General features: G+C 38.3%; 1 protein-coding gene across 3 annotated transcripts in view; it reads left to right on the forward strand.

Annotated features, from left to right (window-relative positions):
• The window catches only part of DISC1 (DISC1 scaffold protein), a 191,327-nt gene that overhangs the window by 86,368 nt on the left and 85,679 nt on the right, over positions 1-19,280 (forward strand). For all 3 annotated transcript variants that reach the window (XR_004417359.1, XM_033054805.1, XM_033054804.2), the window contains exon 9: positions 7,740-7,928. Coding sequence is in view for 2 of the 3 variants with exons in the window: in XM_033054805.1 (XP_032910696.1) it covers positions 7,740-7,928 (189 nt within the window). In the remaining variant the exon portion in view is untranslated. The remainder of the gene's footprint in view (positions 1-7,739; positions 7,929-19,280) is intronic.

A 19,280-nucleotide genomic window follows, 5' to 3' on the forward strand; every position in this document is an offset into this window, starting at 1 on the left:
ATTTCTGAGAACTGTTGTTTGGTAATGGTTGCAGAACTTGCCTAATCTTTGAGACAAAAATAACAATTGTGCCTTGTCTTGAAGGCTCAATTTTTAAATTACAGTAATTTCACGAATACAAGCCGCAGCAAGAAGACTAAAATTTTGGTGGAAACCCGGAAATGCAGCCAATATTCCGGTGCGGCTAATCTATGGACAAAAATGTGATATCTGCCCTTACCTAGTATCATGCTGGTCCAGTCCCGAGCCAAAACAGTCTGAAATCCATGGTTTCCCGTTGTCCCGACGATGAACCAATCAGAGAACAGCTTATTGCCTGCCTGTGGATGGCGGCGTTACTGAGGGGCGGGGGTTGTTATCGGGGTGAGTTACCTCGGCAGTTCGATAAAAGTGTGTGATATTTCTCTGTACTTTTTAAAGTGTTTTCAGTCTTGTGCGGCTACGGGGCTGACTGGCCTCGCAGGGAGAGGGCTAGGGGAACCTCTCTCCCCACAGGGAGAGGGATGAAGCGGGCAATCGGCTCGCAGGGAGAGGGCTGGGGGAGCCGCTCAGCCCGCAGGGAGAGGGGTAGAACGGCCGCTCGCCCCGCGGGGCTGCGAGGGCTACAACGGCCGCTCCTGTGCCAGCTCGGAGCTCAACTGCCTGCCCGCGCGGCTGAGCGGCTGTTTAAAGGCAACGCGAATCCATTGGGAATGCTCGCAAAATGACCACACTATTGTTCCTGTCTTTTTTGGCTTGTAAATAAAGGGTGTGTCTTTTTTCACTTGGAAACAATATTTCCGAGGTCGGCAGTAAGCCAGTAAGCCCCGGCGATCCCGCGATTGTGTTACTAAATGGCGATTTTGTGAAAGTTCGCGGCGAACTAAAGTGCGGCTAATATTCCGGGTGCGGCTTATTTATTGACAAAGACATCAATGTTGCCAACACACCGGATATGCGGCTTATACTCCGTGCGGCTTGTATTCGTGAATTTACTGTAATTGGAGTCCAATAGAGGGCTGTAGCTTGTCAGATGACATAACTGGTTCCACACTTTCCTATTCCTGATTCCAGCAGCAACCTGGCTTGATTGATCAGAGCCTATTGAGATTAATTCTACTTCATGACTGCAATGTCTGGTTCCAGCATTCAATGCTGTGTGTGGTCATGTCTTCCCACAACACTCACTTTATACTCCATTAAATAAAATTTGCCACCACGTATTGGTGCAAGCAGTGCACTTCCTGGCATGCCTGTTAACTCATTTGAAAAATAATGATAGTGAGTCCCCCAAACCAATTCTCAAATGGTCCCTCAGACTTTAGACAGCTCTGTGTTGTGGTTTGTTCCCAGCCAGCAGTAAAGTACTTTGTGGACATATTCTCTGCTCACAGTGGGGGAGAAGAATTGGAAAAGAAAAGTAAAACTTGTGGGTTGAGATAAGAACAGTTCAATAACTGAAGCAAAATAAAATATAATAATACTATTGATAAAAATAACAGCAATAATAATGGTAATGGAGAGTGACAGAGGCATAAAGCCCAAGATAGGCAAGTGATGCACAATGCCTATAAAGTGATGCTTACCACCCACAGACCTGTGCCCAACCCATTTCCAGGCAGCTATTGGTCCCTCACAGGCAACTCCCCCCAATTTATTTGCCAAGTGTGATGTTCTGTGGAATAGCCCTTTGTCTAGTTTGGATCAGCTATCCTGGCCGTGCTCCCTCCCAGTTTCTGGTATAAGTGCCTGCAGAGCATGGGGAACTGAGATGCCCTTGATTTTAGGCTAAGAACTTCTCGCAGCAACTATAAGCATCAATGTGTTATCAACATTATTCTCTGCCTAAATCCAAAATAGAGCACTGCACCAACCACTAAGAAGAAAATTAACTCTATCCAGCCGAAAACAGGACATTATGCTGTTTGTCTTTTTAAACTCATTTTCAAGTCAGACTGCTGGATGTTACTGGCTTTCAGTGAACTTCAAGAGTAATTCATTGTAGCTGAAGTTCCATCATGATATGTGACCAGACAGCAGAAAATCTTCTCTTCTGTTGGAGAAGTCAGTCATGAAACAAAAACTCTCTTCCACTCCTCTTACCTAAGCAGCTATCCCTGAAACAGCAAGAAGGTCAAGTTATTCCTTTGGCAGCTCCTTTTCTGTGGTTCTGTGCTCAAAGGAGACATGTTAAGGGGGAGAGCTGTGAGGGAAGGTGCTCTTACCCTGTAGAAAGGCTGTGCTGTAGTCTGGAGGGCATGAGAGAAAACGCTTGTGGAAGGGGGCAGTCATGTCTCTCTTTGCATTGTTACTACTGATTTGAAATGTTATTACTTTGGGGTTTATTTATTTGTGCTCCCCACTGCCCCAGTGTTGTTTTGTGGTGACTGATTCAGTCCAGGTGAAAGAGGCTCTCAGTGACTGAGAATTGCTCCTCCAAATGTCTGTGGGGTCTCTCACCTTCTTCTAGCTGGCAATTACCTTTCAGGATCACATCAATCATGTAGCTGTGTTATGCTTCATAAAAGCATTGACATGTGTTATTGCTTAAAAACAATAATTGCAATTCAAATGTGCTGGATTTCTGTAAAATGTTTCAAGAGATGGTAGACTGTCCCTCATTTGCAGTTTATTTTTTCAGAGGTGCAAACACACTGGCAGTCCTTCCAGAATCTTACATTTCTGTCATGTCTTTAGCTTTTTCCCTTTTCTTTGTGAGTAGGTGAATGATATTTATTTTCTTCAATTTCTTTTGTGTTGTTGAAATCATTTTGTATTCTCATTAATCACAGGGTGGAAGATTTTCAGCCTTGAATTCCAGTACCATTGATAAATACTATGGGGGAAAATGCCCTAAGCTATCATGTAAATTTTCACTTTCTTATGAATTATTAAAGGTAGTGCTTAAGTATATGAAGAATTAATTTATAGATAATGATGAAGAATGACCAGTCTATTCTTTGTTACATTTAAGCTAGTGTCCAATAGATATACTTTATTATTAATGAAAAAATTATTCCTTTGTTTGTACCACAATGAACATCTTTTCAGTGGGGCTGAGACTTCTCTCTACTTCAAGTATAAATAATGGTTACTATGAATGTAAGTAACCTCTGCCATAAATTTGAGAAAAAATGTGAGTAAAGAATTTGAGGGCCCTTAACTTTGACTTTTATTTTGAAGGGGGAAAGATTTAATAAAGTTTAATTAATAATGTATTTCTTGTTTATTGGTAAAATTGGACAGATTTCAAACCATATTTTTAATCAATTTGCTACTGGGAAAAGGTATCAAAATAATGGTATTTTACTTCAGGACTACTAAATTGGCAACAATCTGCCCAATATAATAAAATCTGACGATGAGGTGTTATAACAGGCATGAATTTGTGGCATGCGACTATATCTATAGAAAATATATTTGATGTGCAGAGTACTATTTAGCTGTAGCCATACAAGTAAAATTTTAAGAATAGAGGAAATACTACTTTTTGCGCTAAGTAAATCAATTATATAACTGCTTTCTGCCTGGACATTTTTTGTTTTTACTGTTTTTCCTCTGTGGGTTGTTGTGCTTGATTTGACTGGTATTCTTGGCATTCACATTAAGCTGCTGGAGCTTACCTGATGTCACTTTCTGTAGAGGATGAAGGATGCATGGGAGGAGAGAGGCCCAGAGGGCAAGATTAAGGAGGAAGATTTAACTTTTTTTGTTGCTGTCTTTTGAGATAATGGTAATATTCAGTCCCTCAAAGTGAAGTGTACATTCTCAGTTCCTTATGATAGCAAACACATTACCTGTTCAGAGCACTGGGTACTGCAAGTTTGCTGCCCCAGTTTGCACGCTGTGTGTTTGCATGAACATGGATGCAGTGACTAAAATTGCACATCTCCAACAAGCATCACTGTGAGACAGGAGGAAAAATAAGAAAAGTGGCATCTTGCTCTTCAGTCCCCTTCACAGAATCTCTGTCCCATGCCCTGGTCTAGACCAGAATCTGCTTTGGTCTTAGGGTATTAATTCCTTATCTTTATTTCTCTGTACAGATTTTCTGAGTGAGAACAGCAGTCCTATTGGCTGCATGATTTTTGTGTTTCCTAGGAAGAATTAGACTGACCTAACTAATATCAGCCAGCTAGAACCCTCTCACCCTCTCATTGATATGGCTGTGTAAAACAGCTCTGAGTGGTTGACAAAGTAGTAGTTATTGTGTTCACTTAGGCAAACTAATTATTAAATTATCAAAAAAAGGAATTTTAACATTTTGAGAGCATTAGCAGAGTAAAATATAATGACATATGTCTTCAGAATGTTTGTATGGCATCCAATGTGATGTCTCAACAACAACAAAAACCCCCAACAAAAAAACAAAACAATAAAAAAAACAATCCAGGAGGGCATGTTTTTCAGTGCTAGCAGCTATAGATTATTTATTAATCAACCTTCTTATGGCATGTGGAAAGCAGTTACTTTGTTTGCTGGGACTGAGGTGAGAGCTCACTGATAATGGTACTTGTGATACCAGAGTTTTTATAAGCTCTTCTGGATTTTCACTGCAGACTTTCAGACATTTTTTTCTATCATGGGAGGCTGCATCAGGTACTGTGTCTTGCTTTTGGGTTTGTATCTGGTGCCATTTCCTTATTGCCTCAGTTTTGATATAAACTTCTCCTCTGGGAATTCAGATCCATTCAGTATGTATAAAACTTTCATATGCAATATCATACCTTTTTCCTTGCTGTCCTCTGAAAGGTAACAGCAGGCTCCAGATTCTAATGAAGATTTTCTCACCTTCATGTTTTATTAAGTCTCCTGTGCTTTGATGCTTGGGGTGAGTTCAGGTGAATAAAGGTGGACTCACATCTTGTTGCCTTAGAAGCATCTGCATATTTACCATTCCAGTGTCTTGCTTATTTTGCTGCTTTGTTTTGCTCATTTGGAAACATGACAAATAAAGGTAATAAAATTTGTGCTGTAGTTTCCCAGTAAAGCACTTGTAAGATCCTACTATTTTTAAGATTCTACATGAGCTATTTGTAAAGCATGTTTATAGTTATTTAATTGTAATTGTAAGACAGAAGTGGCAAATGGGGTTTTAACTGCAAATTAGAATGAAGGACTTTTGATCTGTTAAAAAGAAACAAGAAAATGTCAACTTTAAATGAGGAAGAGGTTGAATGAAACCATCATAACTTTGGGGCTAAAAAAACCCCAAAAAAACAAATGCAAAGCAGGACTACCATGGTTAGTTAGTTCAGTCTTTAAACTTATTTGATACACCTTTTTCCATAATTTTGCTAAGTGCAACCTCTCTTTGGCACACCTACCCTCATACATCCACTTGAGTTTGCAACAGTGTCTTTGCTCCAGGAGAATGGTTGTAGGTGTTGGGTGGAAGTGCTCCTGCTCCTCTGACACTCTGGAGGAATGGAGCCTCTCCTGGCAGCTGCTGGTGGTGGTTTGCCATCTTCTGACCAGTGTGAACACTTGCATCCTGTTCTTGCTTCCCTGTCTTCAAGAAACTGAACAACAGCCAAAACCTTCCCTTTTAAGACTTTGTGATCAACACTTCGAAGGCTTCAGGTCAAAAACATGTATTGCCATACTTTAGGATATTCTGATGTGGATTTCATTATTTGGATTATGTGTTAATATTTGGAAATAAACTTTTTAATTGATCTGTTGTGTCTAAGCAGCAGTGTATTATATTGTGTAAACAAAACCAAAAAGGAACTCTTACATCTGAATAATGTGGATGGTATTATAAAGTGATTTCAGAAGTCTAAAGTTATTGCACATACTTCAGAAACTGATGAGATGTTTGTTATGTTAATATTTGCTTCAAGGTTAAATCTTCTAAGTGCCTTTACTCAATAGATCATATCACCAAATTTTTGCTAATTTAGGATGATGTCAGAGCTTAAGTCTTATGCTAAAGTTCTTTCTTTTATTGGGCAATTCTATATGGAAATTATTTTGATCAAGAATTCTTTAGCTTAAAATGTTGTGGTGGGGTTTAGGGGATTTTTTGTGTATATTTTTTGTGTTTGATTTTTTTCCCGCCCAGCCAAGTATCTCAGTCATTAAAAATGATTCTGGTACAGTTATATAAATGTAGAATTGTTACTCTACTGCTATTTAAAAGTAATTTCACGAATACAAACAGCACCTGATTATAAGCTGCACCTCTGGGTGTTGGCAATGTTTAGGTCTTCGTCCATATATAAACCGCGCTGGATTATAAGCAGTACTTTTATTGGCAGCGAACTTTCACAAAGTTACCAATTAGTAACAGAATCGCAGATTGTGGGGTTTACTGGTAGGTGCTGACCTTGGAAACATTATTTCCAAGCAAAGAAAAGATACAGACAATAGCTGCAGCAGTGTACCCTGCAAGTTCATTTAAAGGCGGAAAAATATATGAACACAATACTGTGGTCATTTTTCAAGCATTTCCAATGGATCCGCGTTGCCTTTAAACAGCCGCTCAACCATGCGGGCAACTGGCAGAGCTCTGAGCGGAGCTGAGCAGGGCGGCCGGTGGAGCTCCGAGCGGAGCCACGCGGGCGGGTGGAAGGGCGGCCGGCTGGCAGCGGAGCTCCGAGCAGAGCCCCATGAGTGGGCAGTGGAGCTCCGAGCGACGTGCCCAGCCACTGCTGCTGGGAAGTGGAGAAGTGGCGTTCCCATCCACTGCCCGGGGAGTGGGGGAACTCGGCAGGTGCTGGGGAGCTCTGCCGCTGCCCCGCCACCGGGGCCAGGCGGGCTCCAGCTTGGCTCGGGGCTGCTGTGGGCTCGCACTTCCAGGTTGGCAAATTTCTGAACATCATCCGTATATTTGCCACTCTGGATTATAAGCCTAACTTCCAGGCTTGGACCAAAATTTTAGTCAAAAGGTTGTGGCTTATGTTCATTAAATTACTGTAATTTAATGGTTAAGTGTATCACTGTCATTTTCTATTTATTACAAAAGACTTCTTTATGAAGTAAGGAAGCATTCCTCTCCAACTGCTTATAAAAATGGTTTTCAGAATGGTTAAGTGGATAAATGCTACTAGGCTACACTCTTAAACCGTTTGGGAGTTGAACTTTATACTCTGGATCACTGTCCAAAGGAACCAGATATTTAAAAAAACTCCAGAACAGTGTGAGGTGGTGTGCCAAGGCCTTCTGCCTGTCTATGGTTCATGCAGTTATGACTTCTGAATGTGTTCTCTGTGAAGAACATCTCCCCATGGTCTTTGCTTGAGGTGCAGCCTGTTTAAGAAATGCAACATGTCATTCATGGACAGCCTTCTGGTGCTTGTTTATGAAAATCAGCGCAGGGTTCCTTTGTTCAGGGAAAGAGTACTTTAGAGTCCAGCAGGTTCATGGCCTCTATTTCAAATGTGCTGTGCATTGAGGGGTCCTCCAAAGGAAGAAAATGGTCTGACAGATCACACTGCAACAATCAGTGAATTGTAGTACTTGATTGGAAAAGCGAACCCTTAGGAGCAGGTTTCCTGAAAAAATGTAAGTTGTATCAATAATTAAAGAAAATACCATTTCTGTGAGTGTAAGATTAAATCAGGTACAATTATTATTCTCGTAATATTAATGAAATGGATGCTTGCAAAGCAGTTTTTCTTTTTTTACCCCTCTTTCTGTTGCTGTTGGGAAGTATAATTGCCCAATTTCCCAGGATTGCTATGTAAGCTGATGTTGCAAGTGTCTGCCTCATTGTCTTTTTCCTCTTTCTTCCCCTGCCCCCACAAAATATGCAGGAAGTAATTTTGGCACTGCGAAGGATCTTGCAGAAGAAATAAGATCATTAACATCAGAGAAAGAAGGACTGGAAGGACTTCTCAATGAACTGTTGGTTCTGAGTGCCAGAAATACACAAAAATTGGAGAGAATTAAAGATGATTACACCAGACTGAAACAAGAACTTGAGCAAGGAGAAGCTGCCTTTGGTGAGTAGTTTACAGATTGTTACAGCTTTTTGCTCAAACCTGAACTCCTGAAGGTGTACTGGGTTTGATGAATCATTCTACAAAACATACTGATTATTCTGAGGGAAGTCTGGCAATGACCTACAGTATGTTCAATATCCTCTCAGCTGTTTCTTCTGGAGCTGGGAGAGGGATAGGGAGCAAGGGATACCCCAGCAATATACCACTTTTTGAAATCTCTTTCAGCCCAGTTCTCAAAACCTTTCTTTTCTAAGCCCATTTTTATCACAGTGATGATAGTACTGTGCTTGCGTTCACATACAGAGGAACATGTCTTTATGCAGGAGCAGTAGATGTGTCTGGCTGTGACAACAGGAACATGTTTATAAAACTAAATGTTTAGTACATACATATATAACACATTTGGTGATGGATCTGAATGTATGAAATGCAAGAGATTCCTGATTCTGAAAGCAGGAGTTCTCATAGTAAATTTGTGTTTGAGGGGGAGTTTTAACAAATTGCTAAATAACAAAGTCCTGCTCTCACACAGCTATGAGCAGGATCTTATGAGCAGTAGGTTGGGTGAAGAGGGGAAGGTGCCTCTGTTTTAGAATCATGCGAAGTTTCTTCATGGGCAAGTGGATAAGCAGAGCTATCTTAGAAACAAAAAGATTTGTAGGCAGCTGGCTACATCTAATATAATGTTCTAAAAATGCATAGAATAATGTGTATACACACACCCTTCTAGATAAGAACTTGCTTTTTTAGAATCTAGATTAAATTTTTAAAAATTATTCCTCAAATTTAGTGCATTGAGATACAAATCCAGAAATGCACATCAGGTAATGCTGCTTCTTTCCTTGGATTTTCAAGAGAGTTGAAAAGGTTTCTGGCCTTCTAATCAGCCCATTTTGTTTCTCTTTTCTTTTAGGACAATTAAACTTCCTATAATACACGTGCACATTCTCATTTGTGTTTTAATTTAGCAGGGTTTTAAATCAAGCCTGTACAAGACACTTGCTGAAGCAACAGAAATGGTATCAGTTCATAGACTCTTTTTTCCCTTTTGCATTTATAGAGCTGAAAGGAGATACCTTCTTACCTGACCTCTAGTGTGACAATAAATTTCAAAATAGTGGGTGTTTACTCAGTAGATTTTCTTTTAATTTGCTGTGATTCTGTAGGCATAAGGAGAAATTTATTCTTATGTTAAAATAAAATGCTGTCAAGCAGATACTAGTCAGAGATACATAAATTGAAACCTGACATCTTCCATTTTCATCGTCCCTGCCCCCTTTACATGTGATCTACCCTGTTTTCTCCTTTTAAAAATGGAAATATTTGAGAACACTGGCATGGGTTTGAAAGCAACACATTTGCCTGAATGTAAGCCTTCAGATACACTCTGGAAAACAGTATGCAGATGGTGTCTTGAGGAAAAGAAGCCACCTTTATGGAACTGTGTTATTTTGCATACCACTTTTGTGTTTAGAGAATAAAGCATAAAGAATTGGAATGCAATTTTGTTGCCACTTATTTTTGCTTTTGTTTGAAAGAACTGGAGATAATTTTGTTTGTCAGCACTGTGAAAGGTGTGATTTGAATTGGGGTAGCTGACCTGACTGACTTCACAGCCTTAGGCCTGGTGTTTCATTTATGCCAATAAAATCTGTGTTGCTGCAGAGAAAGGCAGTTCTGCCTTTTTTCCTGTGTTCCTGCCCCAGCCTGTAGACTAGGTTAGGGTTAGGTCCTATATACGTCTATTTCTATGTCATCTGGCACTTGAATTGTTGTTTTGTGCCTGTGAGCTTCTTGAAAACTTTGATTTTTTTTTTTTTAACTGAACATAATATGTTTTGTATGGAAATTATTAGACAAAAAATGTACATGCTAAAAGTATGTATGTTTGTCTTTATCTTGTGTATAAATTGGTCACCTATTTTTTACTTCATTAATAATTGTTGATTTCTCACAGTAATGCAGATATAGGGAAGCAGACGTCAAGGGAAGAGACTTAATCACACAATAATCAGAGCTGGAATTTTAAATAGGACACATCATTAGCATGTTAATGAATTTTCTCACTCTGTGCCAGCTGCCCAAGTATAAAAGATATTGCAGATGTAGTGCAAAAATCAGGCTTGGCTTACTGCACTGAGAGCTGTCAATGCTTTCTATGAAGGAAATTTGACAAAAAATGCTTTCGTATTTTTAGAGATGCTAAAAAATATGCTTTTCATGTTGGATAATAGAAGCATAGACAAGTAATACTATGTATTAGCATTTTAGGATGAATAGTACTAACTTGCCCTTTAGGCGTTGACTTTCTTCTGAGGCTGTGAAAAACGCTGCTATAAAAGTGATCAACTTTTATTGCCATTTTACAGATAGGAAAGCCCTTTGGCTTAGAGGTCATGTAATTTTACCTGAAATGGTGGTGAAACAGTTTCCCAGCTGATGGTTGGTCTAGCATCAATCCTGATTAAATCAATCTCTTGCAATAAACATGTGAAACCAAGAGGTGCTGTGATTCTGTGTGAGCTTTATATTCTTCTGGACTGCCGCCGAAGACGTGATGGTTCTGGGAGAGTCACTGAAGGTCTTGTTCTTGGTCATTGAGCAGACCTTTCTTGTAAAGTCAGAAGGTTCTGTTATGGCAAAGAAGAGAGCTGTTTTATAGCCCAAAACAACCAAACTTGTGTTCCAGACAAGTGAAGCTTAATTACTTGTTTGCCTGCCAAACTGTTGGATTGTGCTTATAAATCCTGGCTTGGGTTGATTGGCATTTGTAACCCAGGGCTGGAAATGGAACCTACCCTCTTGTTGTGGTTTCCTCATCACCACTACTGATGGGCAAGTTTTCATACCTCATCTGCTGAGTTATTTTCCTGGCTGCTCTCAGCCTTTTTCTGCCCCTATTACACTTTTGGGAAAGCACCTCCTGTAAGTAATGTATGTACACACAGAACTAGGGGACACCATGCTTCCCAGTCTAATTGCTAGGTTGTGCTTGCCAAGTCTTGCTAAGTAGAATTTCTATACTGCATTAATTTCTAGAGGAAATATAGAGTAAAGGCTTTCATGCACATGAAAATGGTTCTTTAACCCTTCTAAAAAACACCCAAACTACTGTTTGAAGGCTGATATTTCAGTCTCTCTGCTGAACTCTTGTTGCCATCCTTGACTTTTATTGTCTTAGAAATTGCTTGTTTAGTCCAAAAGCTCTTACCAGCCCACTTGTACAGTAAAGCTTTCTGGAACTGAACAGATACATTTATTAAACAACAAACTAGATGTAGCAGAGGGGTTTCTTGGGAAGCTGGAAATTTCTATCACACTCAGTTTTGCTTTCTTTTGTTCAATACACACACTCTGCATGCTTGCACAGGGTGAATATCTCATAGTGTTTTGTCCTTTTAACAGAAGAAAAACCTTTCAGAGTTCATTTTTATCTGCTTTTTTTTAATTAAAAAACCCCATTGTTTTACCTTTAGAATACTACTTAGGAATAAAACATGTTCAGAATATACATCAAAGAATTAAAAAATATCTGCTATTCTTTTTAAAGTCATTGTTCCAAAAGCTGCAAATTTGACTGTTGTAAAGAATGCAATTAATTAGTCTAAAACTTAATGTTGTCTGGACAGAGAAACCACTAGTGGTGCTGCTTAATGTAATACTCGCTATTGCATACTGAAATATTTATGAAAAGAAGGTTCTGTGCTTCATATGCAATTGTATATGATGTGATTTATCAAAGTGTTAATGACCATTTGCTACAAAGCAGTTTTATTCTATTGCAAGGACATTTTTATCCTGATAGATGCAACACAGAAAGTCTTACAATAGAAACACGTGCAGCGTACTTTGCGCCGGGAAACCTACCTTTTTTGTTTTTTTAAATATTTGTTTTTAGTGATAGCTGTAATACAAAAGCTTCTCTATTTTTCTTCGTAACTGGTTCTTGGAATACTATTTGAAGATGTCTAAAAATTGTTAACAATTTTACACTATTTTTAGTTGTTGCAAAAAATATTAACTAAGTATGACATTAACTAAGTATGTGCCTATGCCGTAACTAGAACGATTCCATGTTTTGTTTACTGATTTTTGAGGTGTTGGTTTTCATGTTCTTCCTCAGTGCTAGTTTTTCTTCACCAAACAGACTTTCCATATTGTTTCTATAGTTTATCCTCTGTCTGAATGGTTATCTGATTCTAAACTGAAGAGCTTTTGTGATTGCTCCTGTTTAAATAAATCATTAAAGGAGAACCCACATAGTGTGTAACAGATGGGCTTCCATGCGGAAGAAGAAGCTGCTCTGAGTCTTGTCTCCACTTCTAATTTGTGTGAGGTCATTAAGTTCTGCATGTCTCACCTTTATGAAATGCTTGTTGTCATTAAAGTGAGTGGTGAAATTGAATGGCTAATTGCTTATGCCTATGGCCATCTCTACTTAAACAGTGATCCTGCAGGATTTAGGCAGTGGTCCCTCTGTTGAGCTTTCACAGAAGGTGTAAAACCCTCAGTGGTGATGCAGGAATGGGACTGGCAGTGCAGCTGGTAGCATCCTTTGCTCTGAGCTGACGTTCAGTTGATGCTCCAAAGCAGCGCTTGGCAGTGTTCTGTTGGGCAGTACGGAAAAGTTGTGTCCACATAAAAAACCAAAAGGATTATAAACAACAGCAACAACAAAACCCCCAAGAAGCCCAGTCTTGCAGATCTCCTTTTGTGTTGTCTTAGGCAAATACAGCATGAGTAATTACCCTCTGCTCATTAGTATTCTCTCTGCTGTTTCATTTGAAAAATTGGTGTTCCTGCATTTGCAAGGACTTCCACTCTTATGCTTATTCTGTGCTTATTTGTGTTTCACTGAATGTGAGCATAGGTCTCATTTTCTTGGCTCTTTTTAAAGCACTTGGGATCTTACAAGTTAAGTATACACATATACATCTTTTGGTCTTATAATTCTGTAATGGTAGTAACTGCATATCAAATTGTTACCAAGCTTTGAGGATCAAATTCAGACTAATGATTTTCAGTCCGTGTCATGCTTCCACAAAATCATCCACATCATCTATGTCAAGTAGTATATAACTATAAGTAGTTAAAGGGTTTTTTGTGTTATGGAATTGCCTTTTTTGATAAATACTATCAATAGAATTTAGTAACATAAAAAGAGTAAAATCTGCTAGACATTTCCTGTAACTAAAATCTCAAATACCTTTTAATTTTAGACTTCAATTTTTGTCATGATTGAAAAGACTGGAAACCAATGTGCTTAAGCATAATTAAGTTTGCCATATGTCTTGAGTCACTTGTAATTGTGTTTCTTATAATGGTGATTTTAAAGGTCATCTTGTCTGGTGTTGTTCATTTAAATATGTAAAATACTTTGGTTTTCACTTGCACCACAGAGGTTTAGTCTGTATAAATGCAATGGAGGTATTAAATTTAATCTGGCCTTTCTGTATAATTAGATGCAAATATGTGTAATGCAGGAAATATGAAATATTCAGGCAGCTTGAACCAAGAAAGCAGTTTGGTTCGAAGCCTGCCAATATCTGTAGAGATCTTTTGATCAAGGCTTTTTCTGTTGATCCTCAAAGGTGAGCTTCTCTTCTCTTTCTTCCAAGGTCGGATGGCAATAACTTTATTGAAATGTTTTATGTACCTGTGCAATACTTTTTGGACAGCAGTATGAGGTAATTGCACACAGAATAATTGACCCAATACTGATGCTGCAGTCATAGAGGTGGTTATCTACCACCAATAAAGTTTGGTTTTATGCTGGGTCTCTTCAGGGAATATGATGTCATCTTTAACTAGGATAAAGACTTCCGGGTTTTGTAAGTTTAAGGCCATAGAAACACAGAGTGGTTCTATTGTGATCGTGGAAGTGCAGTCTAGTGGTGAATAGTGTCACTGAACAGCTTCCCACTGCAATGGGAGATGGGCAACCTCCCCCCTGTAATGCAGTGTGGACACTTTATTGTGCTGGTGTGTGGGCAAACAAGCAAAGAAAGTTCTGATAGCATTCCAGGTAACTTATTCTTTTACATGTGAACTGCTGTTGCCAGCTCTATACACGGTGCATTAAACTTTTGGAGTGGGCGTCATATCAAATTATTCTGGTTTGCCGTCTCTGCTCCAGGTTTCTGCACTGCTCTGCTTTTTAGTTCAGCTTCTTCAGCTGAAAGCAATGCAACAGAATAAGTAGGAAGAAGCAACACAGATGAGTGAAATTTGGATTAAATGTGGAAATGCATGCCACCAATTTTAATCATTCTTCATTTGATTCTGGTTCTGCAGCTGCATCTTCTGAGGTACTGGGCTCAGGGTGAAAATTCGCTTGTTTTTTTTCCTTAATGACTATAGCTGGTTTGAAAAAGAATGAGATGCTAAGATGCCAGAAAGTTAGGATTAAAAAAGAAAGAAAAAATAGTTTATTCTGTTCATGGACCAGAAAGAGCAGGTTCCCATAGGTAATTCAAACTCCTTTAGCATGACACCAGCCCTGGTGGCACCCAACAAACATTCTTTAGTTTGCCACTTCTGGAGTTTGAATATATCATGCTAAGAAATTTGTAACTCTCTTCCTGATAGTATATAGTTGCTGTTCTTACATGTTATAGTAAGAGAACTCCGTTTTGTGTCAGATGAGCTGCTCAGAGGCAGGCAGAAAGGTCTGTGGGCCTGGTGGTGGAGTGCTCAGAAGAGGACCAAGAAAAGTGATGACATGAAGTGACACTTAGCAGATGGATCAAATAAATTTTCAAAGAATGGTAAATATAGCTTTCCTTGTCTCACAGATGAGGCAGTGGAGGCACTAAGGGAATTGATTTTGTGTTTCTGTTCATTTTGCCTTACATATACATATTGTCTATATGCATTGGGCCTTTTGGATGGGATTACAGCATGTATTTGACAACTTGATCCCGAAACATTTATAGTTTGGAAGTATGAAAACTATGTTTGGTCTCTAAAAAGGCTCGTTGAAAAAGTCAATGAACAGTTATTGAAACTGTTACTGAAAAAGTAAATGAACAGTTAGTCTACCATTCATAGGTTTCTTTAATTTATGTTCATTTTGGTTTTTGTTCTCTGTGTCACACAGCATGGTTTAGCTTTGTTCTGGTTTTGGAGTTTTTTTGTTGTTTTTTGTGGGTGTTTTTTGGGTGTGTTTTGTTGTTGTTTCTCAGTTTTGGTGGGTTTTTTTTATATTGTTCAACCTACATTAACATGGCATGATATTTTCAGGTCCTGGAAATATGCAAAGGGCTCTTCAGGATACTTTGCCTCATTGAGTTTCTGCTGAGGATGAATACAGAGATGGATAGAATATTTAAGAAATAGTGTTAATTTTTTTTCAAGTAGTATTTCAGTGAAACCAATCTCAGGCTGTTATCCTTTCAGACTTTCTGCAAATTGAAGATAAAAATAGTACAGCATTTTATATTCAGTTAGTGTTTTGGATTTTATTTATTTTTTTTAGCAGTAAGCAATAAAGTGTTGGTTTGGGTCATCTGGGATCACTGACATAAAATTGATGTGCTGGAAGAAGAGTGTACCAGAGCAGAAGCAGAGTGTAAAGATAACTGTTTAACCTTTTAATTGCAGATATTTTTCAGATATATGTATTTTGATTCAAAATTTTAGGACATTTCCACACAAAAGTTTTCATTCAAAAGTTTTGACAGTGTTCTTGAGTTACAGTGTACAAATCTAATTCTGAGCTTGCATAAATACATGCAATTGGTAAAGAATTACAGCTCCTTGGTCGTAAATTCACCTCACTGGCTGAAATCAGATATTTATTTTTCTCAGATCCTGCCTTTCATCTTTGTTTTGCTATTGACTGGCAATATTCAGCATCTAAAACTATGTGCATCTAAGCAAAAGAAACTCTTGGCATACCATTCCATTTGAAATACAAGGTGTCCCTCATGAAATACAGGGCTTTTTCTCCAGTTTTTGTTCCTTCTGATTATCAGATGTGGAGTAATTTCTGCCTCATTCTTTCTTGCTTTTTTTTTTTTTTTTTTGGTTTAAGGTTTTCTTTGAGGTATTTGCAAGTACAGTAGTAAAGATACAAGCTAAATGAAAGTTTCTATAAAGATTTTGGAAAATAGGGACATTACCAGCCTTGACTGAGTTTTCACTTAAATATTTTAAATTACTGTCTGCTGTATAGTTTGTTCCTTCTATCACCAGAGTGTTCCATGCATGCTGCAGGCTTTATACCCACAGATATGCAGAAGTATAACCAAATCTGCAGTAATGGATAATATTTATTGAAAGGTATAATACCTGATGATAAATCCAGAATAAACCTACTGAAATTCTAATCCTTTATAGAAGAGATGGCTTTTGTCTCTAAAATAATTTTTTATGCTACATGTATTATGGTAAAGAAGGCTTTACAATAGGAAACCTCTTCCAATTTACACCTTTTACCAAGATAGACAAGTAAAAATACAGAGAATTTAAATGGGAGATTATTTGTTCTGACTTTGATTCCCCAAAGAAAATGTATTTACATCTTCTCTAAGCTTTTAGTCTTTTCCTGTACTTCCATTAAATCCTAGCTGATTACTCTGAGGCAATGAAATCTTATTATTTAGAGCAGAGCTAAGTACATTCCACCTCCAGTTCAGGAATTGAAAGTTCTCATCTAAGAATTTTCTTTCTCTGTCTTTTGGAGACATAAATTTGAGCAAAAGGCAGGAAACAGGGATTGCTAATGCCTGGAGTTAGGAGCTGGAACTCCTTCAGCTTGGTTTCTGCTCTTACTTCAGCACTTTGCTGATGTTTCAGCTGGTTTAGGCCACAGGTTCCTTGCAGGGGGCGTGGAGGTAACCACTGCTCTGTTACAATCCTGTTGTGATGTGTGTGCTCCACAGACTCAATGTTTAGGCACGGCAGACCATAGTAGCAGGTGATAGTATAAGGCCCAGAGATTTTGTCATCTATAACTACAAAGAATTTGTGCAACAGGTGCTTGTGATCAGTATTTCTGATGACCTGCCAGATTTCAACTGATATGCTGAGATCATGGAAGAAATACATGAAATTCACAGAACTGGATATTTGAAATGCTGCTTTTTTTTTGTTGTTGCCTTTGAACATGGTTTTTCTTTCTGGAAATATTGTAATAGAATATAATTAAAACTTTGATGCTAACTGAAGAGAAGATTCACTCATCGTATTTGTGGGTCATATCTTTGGTTTGATGTGCATGTTGAAGGCTTGGGTAAAGATAAACAGGCATGTTTGCCAAGCTGCATAAGATTAAACAGTTCATTACCTGTTGGAATTATCAGCTGCAAGACACCTTGCATAATTTGGACTACAACCTTTATATGCTTTTGGCTGGATTGTACCTCTTATCTAGTGAGGTGCATTGAAATATAATTACAATGTGAGCTGGAAATGACAGGCTAAAACTATGTGTATTTTTGTGCAGATAATCCTATGTTTGGATCAGAAGTCACAGAAGCATTTTATCTACTAATTTTTTCCCAGTTCCTGTGTTCTAAAACATTGTACAGAGAAAAATAATCTGTACTCTGTGGCAGGGAAGAGCAAATAGGCACCAACCATGTCTCCTTGTTGGCTTGACTTTAAGAATCGTTGGAAAATGTTAAATCCTGCAGAAAACAGCAGTTACTTTAGATTTTTCCTAATCTTCATTTTGAATGTCTTATTGGGGAGAGAATTTTGAGAATACGTGCAGGCAGGGATTCTGATCTATTGATACCAGTAAGTGTTCTGCCTCCAGTTTCAGCAGAGTTCAGGCTTTCACTCTGGCATTCTCTACACTGAACCTGCAGCATCTGTTTCTGAGCTGAGCTGCTTGGATGCATGTCATCTTACTTTTCTGAAAGTGCACTCCACATAAGAAAGAGCAGGACTTGGTCAGAAACTCTTTTAACTAGAAAATCCTTCAGCTTTATGACAAAATGATAAATTTTGAAGTTGGTAGTCCTTGTCTACTAAAGAAGAATCAGATGTTTTATTTTGAATGTTTAAGCTAAAAGCTAATAGTTCTTGATTTTATTTCAGTGAACTTAACAGCCCTTTGGCTTTTACAGTTAAATTATTATTTTAGGATATTATTTCTCTATAGTTAGAAGAAATTTTTTTAACAAGTCAGAGCATATACAGTGTGGAATTTCCAACAGAATCACCTGTAGCATTTGTTCTTGTTACTACAGTAAAAAATGAGCTGAATGAAATGTATTGCTCTTATATGTTCAGGTTTCCAGTGTGCAATCTTCTGGCTGTACATATGTTCTTGAGCTAGTTCTTAATCTGTTTAAATGTTCCTTGATCTAGTGATCAAAATAAAAATTTTCCTGTGCCAGCTGAAAAATGTTAGAAGTGTGAAGTTTATTCACTTCTATTCAGTACCTATGAGAAAACTGTGTGAGTACTGGTGTAATATATCATTATTAATCAGCTATTGTAGTGGTCAGCCACATCCTTAGGTGAAATAATATAATTCCAGTGGGACAGGTGCCCTCTAAATAAGCTGTAGACACTGGCTGAAGCATCAAAAATGGTGTTGTCCTTTTCACTACCTCAGATTGCAATGCAAAAACATAGATCTGGATGTTTATTAGATTAGCTATTTTTTACTCCACATCCTTTCTGCTTATGTGGTAAATAATGACAATCTGGGGAAAACTTGGAAGTTACAGAATTCTAGACAGGGACGCAACAATTCCTGCAGCTTTGTAGTGCTGAACTGAGCTTTTGACAGTTTTTGGCAAGTACTTGGCTTAGTTTTTTGCCAGCCCAAAAAAGCAAGGATGGTGTGTCAGTATTGTAGTCCAAGGATGCTTCAAGAGCAAATTGGCCAATACTCAAAAAGATGTTGCCTGCAACCTGTCTGCGGTATGGATTATGGACCAGAGGAAAATGATAGATAAAGACCATGTGTCCTAACAGTTTTGCCAATGGAGCTGGTTAAAACCAGTTGTATACATGAGCCATCTTTGTTCAGTTTAAAGAACAGAAGTCTGAGATACTTTGGTTATAGCCTGTAACTACCTGCCCAGAGATCAGAACTTGACAGTGGAAACATAGCTGTAGTGATGGACAAAAAAAAGAGAGCCTTTTAACTCACAGGGCAATTGTCTTTTTCCAGAGTTCAATGAGGATTTTATTGTAAATGCCCAGTAACTGTTTGGGGCTTTTTTTATATTTAGTTGCAGCTGGAATCAGTTCAGTGAGATCTAACTATGTTTTGCAGATGAGCTGAATCATCAAAAGCTGTATCTTTTGTTAGACTTGTGTTCTGGAACAGCTATTTCATAAATAGCATGATAACTAGAGAACCTATTCCTGTTTTGGTATTTTTTTAGA

The sequence above is a fragment of the Catharus ustulatus genome, chromosome 3 (assembly GCF_009819885.2).
Source record: "Catharus ustulatus isolate bCatUst1 chromosome 3, bCatUst1.pri.v2, whole genome shotgun sequence".
NCBI lineage: Eukaryota > Metazoa > Chordata > Aves > Passeriformes > Turdidae > Catharus > Catharus ustulatus.